This window comes from Harmonia axyridis, chromosome 5 (assembly GCF_914767665.1).
Source record: "Harmonia axyridis chromosome 5, icHarAxyr1.1, whole genome shotgun sequence".
NCBI lineage: Eukaryota > Metazoa > Arthropoda > Insecta > Coleoptera > Coccinellidae > Harmonia > Harmonia axyridis.
Window position 1 is genome coordinate 41265870 of NC_059505.1, and position 11221 is coordinate 41277090.

Genomic DNA, 11221 nt, shown 5'->3' on the forward strand with positions numbered 1-11221 from the left:
TTATGTATGATTTTAATTTGTATTATGTTCAGTTTGGATAAAATTATGCAGTAAAAAACAAAATTTCGAAATAAATAGTAAAACGAAGAAATCCTTGAAATATAAATGTTGGATTACGTTTCTATTTTTATAATATATTTAAAGGGTTTTGAAGTCGTAGATTCCAAATCATCGATTCAAATCAGAAAAAAATTTCTGCACATTCAAAGCACAGTTTTTCCACAAAATGCGCAATATCTCAGTTTAGGGGCATGTAAAGTAGAATCCGACCGCAGTCGGATATTTATGGAAGTTTATTTATTTATTTATAGAAGTTTCCTCATGATATCAAATTTTGAATCTCATGTTTTTTTGCAAAATCCCACTAAGCAAAAGATATAACAGCTTCAAGATTTTTCAGGAAACATCTTATATATATCTTCAATTATTCAACTTATATTGAGTCATACATGCATGTAACTTGGTATATACACAAAAAAATTGATTTTACCAAATTATATTCGTCTGAAGTACCCTTGTTTGAATAAATTATTTTTAAATATATGCACACAAATCATAGTGGAACACTTCCAAGGTGATCTAATGCATCAATGATTGAAGATTCATTATTATATCAAATTTTGAATTCGATCTAATTACAAACGTTTTTTTATAATGTATATTCAGAATATGCTATATGTCTTTTGGGTGGATGCGCTCAAATATAGCGCATGCACCAGCTAACATCACCAGAGACATCTAGGAAAAGCAGCTCGAATTTAGCTTTGTTAGTGAAGAATAGGTTTCAGGATTCTGGTCTTGGCTTAGAATAAGTTTAGTAAATTATGTATAGATGATTTGCAATCAAATTCTCTAAACTCTACTAAATTGAATTCTATTTAAAAACAGACACAACTTATGTGCCAACACTTCTGTATTATTATTTGGAAATTGAAAATAATTCACGTTTTGGTTTGTATTGCTTAATTTCGAAAATTTGTTACATACATATTTGTATGTTCTATTCGAATATAAAACATTCAAGATGATTCATCTAACATATCATTAGCAAGAATTCTTTTGTACTATTCTTTCTTCAGGTTTTAATTTGACTAAATCCTCCATTGCGGCCCACATGTCCTTGCAATATTTTTGGTCATTGAAGATCCAAGGTTTGTCCCCAACGGAAGAAAGTACAAAATGTAATCCATTAGTTCTTCGAGGATTATTTTTGGTAATTACACATAAAAAATCAGCAGCCACATCGAGAGCATCCTATAAAATAATTCAATTAATATTTTCAATTGTATATGTATATGTAGAAGTTTACGATTTAGACATAAAAGCGCATCCACCATGGCATAATTAAAATAGTGCATCCACCATATAATTTATCAAAATACCTTAGCAGTGAGTACAACACATGCTATTGCCATTTTTACAATAGCACTATCGAAGTCTTCCACATTTTTTAATATTGGAGTTTTCACAACATATGGCTCCACTGAATTGACAGTTATTCCATATCGCTCCAACTTTTTGGCAAACTCTTGAGCTACTAATATGTTGCATGCCTTGGAATTACAATACAACCTTTCTCGATATATATCATTCATCTCAAAATCCGTTTTATTTAGGTTTTTGAGTTTGAGATTATGAATAACTGCCGCCATAGAACTTGTGAATAATACTCTGGCAGATCCTGATTTTTTTAAAGGCTCTGTAAATAATGACTAGAAATCTACCCTAATTTACTGAATATTAAGATTTTTTCTTACCAATTAAAAGATGGGTGAGTAAGAAAGCTCCGAAGACGTTAACTTGCATGAGGTAATTTAAACCATCTTCCGAAACTGTTTTCTTTGTTACTCCAATACCTGCATTATTTATCAGAATGTCAATTTTATCTTCTTTCTTGCATATTTCGGAAGCAAAGTTCCTCACAGAACGTAGTGAGGAGAGATCTATATGACAGAAAGTAATATCTTTGTTGCCAGTGGTCTCTATTATTTTATCTTCAGTTTTTTGATTAACACAATCTGCCAAAATAACTTTACAACCTCTTGAGGCCAAAGTGACAGCTGTAGCATAGCCAATACCTGGAAAATAGGTCAATTATTAATACATCTATTTGAATTTTACACTATTACAACAATTTCTCAGCTTTCTACAGATCGATTGGGCCAATTTTTTAATTTCGATAGTTACAAAGAGAAAATCACAAGCATTAGGCTGTAAAAAGCGGTTTAAAAACTACGTCATTACTAAAAATGGAAAGATCCGCGCAACGCATTGAAATTTTCAAAAGTGACAAGTTAGAGATGTGAAGAATCGAAACCGTGTGTGTCGCTCAAGAAAAACTGAGAATAATAGGCCAATTGAAAAATCCCCGGTCTACCATAGTAAAACGCATTTTTTTGGCAAAATTCGATTTTATTATTCAACATAGTTGCCTTAGAGGGGGATACAGCGAGTATAGCGTTCTTCCAACTTTTATATACCATTTTTGTTGTACGATTTGTCTTTCGCTTCACAATAGGCCTCAGTTTCGGCGACTACTACCTCATTGGCGCTAAATTTCTTTCCAGCGAGCATTCTTTTGAGGTCTGAGAACAGGAAAAAGTCGCTGGGGGCCAGATCTGGCGAATACGGTGATGCAGAAGCAATTCGAAGCCCAATTCATGCAATTTTGCCATTGTTTTCATTGATTTGTGACACGGCGCATTGTCTTGATGAAACAGCACCTTTTTTTCTTCAAATGGGGCCGTTTTTTAACGATTTCATCCTTTAAACAATCATATAACGCTATATAATAATCGCTGTGAATGGTTTGGCCCTTTTGGAGGTAATCAATGAATATTATACCTTGCGCATCTCAGAATACTGATGCCATAACCTTGCCAGCTAACTGTTGTGTTTTTCCTCGCTTTGGATTCGGTTCATCTTGTGCAGTCCACTCAGCTGACTGTCTATTGGACTCCGGAGTGAAATAATGTAGCCATGTTTCATCCATTGTCACATATCGACGCAAACACTGCTCAGAATCATTAACACGTTGTTGCTTTTGATCGATTGTGAGCTCGCGCGAGTTTTGGTCTGGTGGTTGAACAGTAATTTTTCAGAAACTCGAGAACGAATTAAGATATCCGTGTTCTGCTTCCTGCTAACTTAATATTTCGAAAAAAATAGATCTGGGGTTTTTTAAGTTTTTTCATATAGTTCTCGAGATGCTTTCAGTGAGCATTTAATTCGGGACACACTGTACATGGCTTGTGATACTAATGTTTAATGAAAAACGAATGAAATGAGTATTGCTTTTTATCCTGTACATATTCAAATGAAATGGATCTGTATTTTTTTCACATTCTGTTCAAGATTATCCTATTTGTAGCAAATTTTCAATGTTGATAAGTGAAAGTAATGAATTACCTGAACTAGATCCAGTCACAATTGCTGTTTTCCCAACTAAACATTTCACAGACACATTTTGTTTTTTCCAAATAATAACATACAGTCTCTTCACAAAATACAACAAAATACAATACAACTGATCGAACGTATAATAGATCATGACCGAATGTTTATTACAACTGCAAACAACTCAATGTTACGAATTAATGGTTAAGAATCATTACTTATCTTTCAGAGATGATCAAAACAACTCAGATCAACTTACGTAAGCTGCTTTAATTTGAAATTATTTGTTATTAGGTGTTCTCGTACTAACTTTCACCTGTTCAATATGATATAATGATATTTTCGAGGTATGGAGAAAGAATTTGCGAATACGATGCAATGACTCCAATTCTAAGATAGTAGGTATTTCATCACAATTCTGAATTACACCAAAATGTTGTATTAAAAATTTCTCAATAAATGGGGGAGAAAAATAATATTGATAACTATTTCATTTTAAACTAAATTAATCTAATATAATATAAAATAATAGTAAAATTAATTATACAGGGTGTTTCAAGTTCGACGGCCTATTAGACGTTTCTGGAGAATAGGGCCGATTTGAAATCTGAAAATTCGGAATATGACATTGTTCATGATGCCTTATTCAGCAAAAAAATTAAAAAAAAAACTTTTTTTTTCATTTTATGTCTTAGATATTATCAAAATTTCCATTTTCAATTACTTTTTCCTAAAATTATTGCGTTAGTCCTTGTAATTTTCAAAATATCAAGGAAAAACCGAAAAAAACAGAGAATTTCCATAGTCACTATTACGTGAATTATTTTTACTTTGAATATCCTATGCGTAGACTCAATTCACTTTCTCAAACTAGAATAATGTAGGAATATCGTGCATATCTTGAATTTGAAAAATTTCATCACAGGGTGTTTCAAATATTGTGCCAAAAATTGTGAACAAAATTTGATTATAACTTTCGATTTTCAAATTAGAACCCTATTTTTTTGTCATTTCGTTGGATTCTACGGTAAAAAATAAGGGTAGTGTCCAAACATGATTATGCTCCCAAATTCAATAATTCAAGAGTTATTCGAGATTTTATGAATTTATGTTATACGTAGGGTCAATTTCATTTTTTTAGGCAACTAAAAAAATATCCGTTACTATAAAATACTAAAAAAGTAGATTATATTTATTTGAATTCACACTTATACAAAAAACTTCTTACAGATTAGTTATAACGATCTAAGAACTAATTTTTTCTTTAGGTTTCAGTCCCACTATTTCCTCCATTTTACACCAGATGTCTTCGCAAAACTGACTGTTTTTGAGAATTGTGGGTTTTCTTGCAATGCTCGATAAAACATAGTTTTGGCCTGTTGATTCCTCTTCATCTTTTTCTGTGATTACGTGTAGGTAATGGTTAGCAACATCTTGAACATTCTGTAATTTAAATTCGATTCTTTAGTGTTTTCGAATGTGGTAAAACGATGTGAAAAAATTCGATACGAAATATCGTCATCCAAACATTTTTGTTCAAAAACCCATTTGGCAATTGTTCTACGCACTTCATGATCGGCTGTCTTTAGTTTTTGTGGGTGTTTTTTTAGAACTATAGAACTTTAAATTGCAATAAAACAACGATGGATTATTCGATTGACATGAATTTTATTTATCCGCAAGATAATCTTGTGGCATTACATTTTAAATATGATTTCTGGCATATGACCGCCACGGCTGGCTCGGATGTAGTCCAATCTGGACGTCCAATTTTCGATGACTTTTTCCAACATTTGTGGCCGTATATCGGCAATAACACGGCGAATGTTGTCTTCCAAATGGTCAAGGGTTTGTGGCTTATCCGCATAGACCAATGACTTTACATAGCCCCACAGAAAGTAGTCTAGCGGTGTTAAATCACAAGATCTTGGAGGCCAATTCACAGGTCCAAAATGTGAAATTAGGCGGTCACCAAACGTGTCTTTCAATAAATCCATTGTGGCACGAGCTGTGTGACATGTTGCGCCGTCTTGTTGGAACCACAGCTCCTGGACATCATGGTTGTTCAATTCAGGAATGAAAAAGTTAGTAATCATGGCTCTATACCGATCACCATTGACTGTAACGTTCTGGCCATCATCGTTTTTGAAGAATTACGGACCAATGATTCCACCAGCCCATAAAGCGCACTAAACAGTCAGTTTTTCTGGATGTAACGGTGTTTCGGAATACACTTGAGGATTAGCTTCACTCCAAATGCGGCAGTTTTGTTGACGTAGCCATTCAACCAGAAGTGCGCTTCATCGCTAAACAAAATAAAATGGACGTAGTGCGCGATACGTATTCCGCACAGAACCATTATTTTCGAAATAAAATTGCACTATTTGCAAGCGTTGTTCAGGCGTGAGTCTATTCATGATGAATTGCCAAACCAAACTGAGAATAAATCACTTGACAGATGTTAAATCGGACGCCATATTGAACAGTAATGCCAACTTAAAGTTATATATCTCGAAAAAAAACTTCCTTTACCTACCTAAATGGAGTGAAACACATTACAACAATAAGAATGAAAGAAGGTTGAAGATTTTTACCTGATGGAATATATTCAAAAGGAGAGCCAACCCTGAAGATACCAACACATTGTTGAAGTATTTCATGGTTTGGAATATTTGAGTCTTCACACCAATAGGATCAATGGCATTCGCAATTATACCATGTTTCTTCAATTTTCTATTGAACTCTTGTGCTGCTAATATGCAGCAAACTTTCGAATTGCTGTACAATATTGTTCTGTAATGGTCGTCCATATTATAATTAGTTATATTGAGGGTATCCAAATTCAGGTTATGGGTGTTAACGAAAATGGAGCTTACGAATAAAACTCTGGCTGATTTCGCTTTTTTTAGGAGATCTGAAAAAATATGTTTGAGAATACATCAACAAAATTACTGAAATATTTCGAAATGAAAAATTTCATCTGAAAAAGTTTAGGGTTTTCCAATACGCTCTATTAGTGATGACTTCACACACCGTTCTCCTGTCAGTGTTCGGAATCCAAACAAACAAATTGTCATTCAAATTAGTACGTTGTCGTTGAAGAAATTGGCTTATTTTGATAAATAAGATTATTTAAGGAACGATTTTACTATTAATTGATAGACAGAAGGAACGAGATTAATGCCAATAAGTTCGAACTTGAAGTTCAACTAATAAACACGGCTTTTTACAAAATCTGGGGATTGATACAGGATTCAAACGTACTGGTATTAACCTCGTCTCTTCTGTCTATCAATTAATACTGAAATCGTTCCTCAAATACTCTTATTTATAAAAATAAGCCAATTCCTTCAACGACACCGTACTAATTTGAATGACAATTTATTTGTTTGGATTCCGAACATTGACAGGAGAACCAAAAATGGCGATGTGTGACGTCACACTAATAGAGCGTATAAGAGGTTCCATTTTGGATAGCCCGCTATTTAGCAACTGTCACTTTTGAAGCTGTCATTCTTTGACATTTGACAAGCAAAAACTACGCCATTATATGGAATGGAACGATACATGCTTCAACAATGCACTGACATTTTTAAAACTCACTACAAAAATGTTGAAAATTTTACACAGTTCGAGAAGAACCTTCTCGGCTGGCAATGGTGAAACTGGTGGAAAAAAGTGAGCCATCATATCGTTTTCCATCGATAATGGCATACCTTTCTCTATTCAATACGAAAACATAACATAAACTACCCAATAAAAGATGAGTCAACAAAAAAGCTCCAAAAATGTTGACTTGCATAATGTAGTTCAAACCATCTTCTGATACCAATTTTTTTGTTACACCAATTCCAGCGTTATTTATCAATATGTCAATTTTGTCTTCTGTCTTACAGATGTCAGCAGCAAAATCTCTAACAGACTGAAGAGATGACAGATCTAAATGTTTGTATACGATGTTTTTGTTTTCGGTATCAGAAATTATTTGATCTCTTGATAGTTCTCCATTTTGAGAATCAGCTATGATCACTTTGCAGCCCCTTGAAGCCAATGCTGTCGCTGTAGCGAATCCAATACCTGAAAATATGAATCGATCTATAGGTTAGATTTGAAATAATTCTGCTCGGTCGATATGAAAATTTTTATGCAAAATTTATTATTGTTTACTTTGGAATTCTATCCTTAATAATTTTGGTGGTATAGAATTTTGGATGCTCTGAATGTTTTTTAAAGATCATCTAATTTTGCCAATTAACGTTCTTAAATAATTATTAGGCAACGAATGGAACCATAGAGTAATAAACAAAGATAGAGGAAGTACACGCAATTTTTACATGTCCCCAACAAGGTTAGATTACGTTATCGGATTGTGATATATTTTCAAATCCACAATTTTATTATATCATTATGAATGTATATTATATTGAATGAAATTTATTTATTAGAGTGATTCCCGATTAAATATGCAAATTTTTTTATCTGGAATCCGATATTTTTCCTAATTCTCGAATTTATAATAAGCAGAATATTTATTAGTTTCTGTATCAACCTGCTGAAATCCTAGATTTGGCAACTTTTGCTCTACTAGTGTCATCGGTTGTTTCACGTCGTTTGGCGCTCTTGAAGTTTGTTTTTTGATATATTTAGGTATTTATTTCAATATATTTTGAGTAAATATGAAACTTTGATTCACAATGGGACATAAGATGTGCATTCTTTATGGAGAAACTCGCGAATTGAGTGAAATATCTTATCACTAATATGTTTTCATTTCCGAGCGCTTCTTGTCAAATTTGATATTGTTGGGGACAAAATTTGCTTACTGAAAATGACATATGCTCCCTCTATCTATGTTTATTACTCTGAGCCAGTAACTGAAAGATTTCCATAAAATACCTATCATACAAATTAAAATTTTATTTTACGAAGTTTATAGTAAATTCATTTCAATACTTTAGACTCGACGAAATTTTTCAGATAGTAAATTAGGTCATTTCATTTCAATTTATTTCAAATGAATTTATTTGAATTTATTCTCTATGAACAGCCCTATCATTCTTGGGAATTTATTTAGGAAAAAAATTTAAATAAAGCCTAACATACCTCTATTTCCACCGGTCACAATAGCTGTTTTTCCAACCAAGCATTTCGTCGATATGGGAATTTTTCTAAATGGGATATTTTCGATTAACCTGCTAAAGACGTATAAAAACAAATTAACTATTTGTATGAGGGGAATCATAGCGCTTTGGAGACAAACTAACCAAGCAAGCAATCTCTAAGGATAATGATATTTTTATGGGAAGGTTTAAATATATTTTGCAATTACCTATGTGTTTACAATTAATGATCAAGGATGGAGATTTGGTATTATTGACATATATCGTCATTTAGTTGTCCATGATGTTGATAAAAAGCCATTGTTCGGTTCAATTAAAATGATATCAATTTTGGGAGTAGGACAAGGACCGATAATGAGAAGAGTAACAATAAATAACGGGTGTTTTTTTTCGAGGTATATAACTTTAAGTTGGCATTACTATTCAAGATGGCGAAGGAATTAACAGCTGTCAAGTGATTTATTCTCAGTTTGGTTTGGCAATTCATCATGAATAGACTCACGCCTGAACAACGCTTGCAAATAATACAATTTTGTTTCGAAAATAATGGTTCTGTGCGGAATACGTATCGGGCACTACGTCCATTTTATTTTGTTTAGTGATGAAGCGCACTTCTGGTTGAATGGTTACGTCAACAAAAAAAAACTGCCGCATTTGGAGTGAAGCTAATCCTCAAGTGTATGTGTCGAAACACCGTTAACAGACCAACTGACTGTTTGGTGCGCTTTATGGGCTGGTGGACTCATTGGTCCGTACTTCTTCAAAAACGATGATGGCCAAAACGTTACAGTCAATGGTGATCGGTATAGAGCCATGATTACTAACTTTTTCATCCCTGAATTGAACAACCATGATGTCCAGGAGCAACAAGACGGCGCAACATGTCACACAGCTCGTGCCACAATCGATTTATTGAAAGACACGTTTGGTGACCACCTAATTTCACGTTTTGGATCTTGTGATTTAACACCGCTAGAATATTTTCTGTGGGGCTATGTAAAGTCATTGATCTATGCGGATAAGACACGATCCCTTGACCATTTGGAAGACAACATTCGCCGTGTTATTGCCGATATACGGCCACAAATGCTGGAAAAAGGCATCGAAAATTGGACGTCCATATTGGACTACATCCGAGCCAGCCGTGGCGGTCATATGCCAGAAATCATATTTAAAATGTAATGCCACAAGATTATCTTGCGGATGAATAAAATTCATGTCAATCGAATAATCCATCGTTGTTTGATTGCAATTTAAAGTTCGATAGCTCTAAAAAAACACCCTTTATTTTGTAGGCGAACATTTCCAATTTCGTCAATTTATCAACGTGCAATTTTATGTTTCTCTGAATGATATAAATTCTGTATGAACCAATTCGTTAGCAATCCGGAATTATTCTGTACTCTCCAAGGGCGCAATTGGAGCATGAATGATGGAGTTCCCAAAAGTTGCTGACGTCAGAGCCTTTTTTTTATGATTGACGTGATTACATGAAATTTAGCATTAAGTTTTAAAGAGTTATTTTATGAAGGATTATCCATTTTGTGGTTCTGGAAGTGAACATAAATGAAACACACTTTTATGTAGAATATCAATCCAATTTTTATTTCAATATAATACTGGATATTTGGCATTATTTGTGGAATAACTGGCCAATGAAAAGTCCCCAGTCCACACTAACACAATTTTTTGGCAAAATTCGACTTCATTATTCAACATAATTGCCTCCAAGGGCGATACAGCGATTATAGCGATCTTCCAACTTTTTGATACCATTTTTCTAGTACGATTTGTCTTTCGCTTCAAAATAGGTCACAGTTTCAGCGATTATTTCTTCATTGGCGCTGAATTTCTTTCGAGCGAGCATTCTTTTGAAGTCTGAGAATAGGAAAAAGTCGACGGGGGCCAGATCTGACGAATACGGTGGATGCAGATCCAATTCATGAAATTTTGCCATTGTTTTAATTGATTTGTGACACGTGCATCAAATGGGGCCGTTTTTTAACGGTTTCGTAACTTAAACGATCCAATAACGCTAAATAATAATCGCTGTGGATAGTCTGGCTCTTTTGGAGGTAAGCATCCCAGAATACTGATGCCTTAACCTTGCCAGCTGACTGTTGTGTTTTTCCTCGCTTTGGATTCGGTTCATCGTGTGCAGTTCACTCAGATGACAGTCGATTGGACTCCGGAGTGAAATAATGAAGCCATGTTTCATCCATTGTCACATATCGTCGCAAAAATTCAGGTTTATTGCACTTAAACAGCTTCAAACACTGCTCAGAATCATTAACACGTTGTTGCTTTTGATCGATTGTGAGCTCGCGCGGCACCTATTTTGCACACAGTTTCCTCATGTACAAATATTCGTGAATGATATGATGTACACGTTCAGATGATATCTTCACAATGTCTGCTATCTCGATCAACTTCACTTCACGGTCATTCATAATTATTTCGTGAACTTTTTTGATTTTTTCGTCGGTGACAGCCTTTTTTGGGCGTCCACTGCGTTCGCCGTCTTCGTTGCTCATTTCACCACGTCTTAACTTAGTATATCAATCAAAGATGGTTGATTTTTCTGGTGCAGATCCCGGAAACTCTTCATCAAGCCAAGATTTTGCTCCAACTGTATTTTTTCCTTTTAAAAAGCAATATTTTATCAGCACACGAATTTCTTTTTTTCCATCTTTTCTCAAATAACA

General features: G+C 34.1%; 2 protein-coding genes across 2 annotated transcripts; both read right to left on the bottom strand.

Moving 5' to 3' along the window:
- Nucleotides 1-857: 857 nt before the first annotated feature.
- On the bottom strand, nucleotides 858-3916 carry LOC123681278 (retinol dehydrogenase 13-like). Its single transcript, XM_045619591.1, has 4 exons — nucleotides 3409-3916; nucleotides 1758-2078; nucleotides 1383-1699; nucleotides 858-1254 (listed from the first exon to the last, which is right to left on the bottom strand). The coding sequence occupies exons 1-4, from the start codon at nucleotides 3548-3550 to the stop codon at nucleotides 1045-1047; spliced, it is 990 nt and encodes a 329-aa protein (XP_045475547.1). The 5' UTR covers nucleotides 3551-3916; the 3' UTR covers nucleotides 858-1044.
- A 651-nt stretch (nucleotides 3917-4567) lies between these two features.
- LOC123681279 (retinol dehydrogenase 13-like) lies at nucleotides 4568-8699 on the bottom strand. The gene is made up of 4 exons (XM_045619592.1): nucleotides 8500-8699; nucleotides 7150-7473; nucleotides 5991-6310; nucleotides 4568-4839 (listed from the first exon to the last, which is right to left on the bottom strand). Exons 1-4 carry the CDS (start codon nucleotides 8636-8638, stop codon nucleotides 4642-4644), a joined length of 981 nt encoding a protein of 326 aa, XP_045475548.1. The 5' UTR covers nucleotides 8639-8699; the 3' UTR covers nucleotides 4568-4641.
- Nucleotides 8700-11221: the final 2522 nt, after the last annotated feature.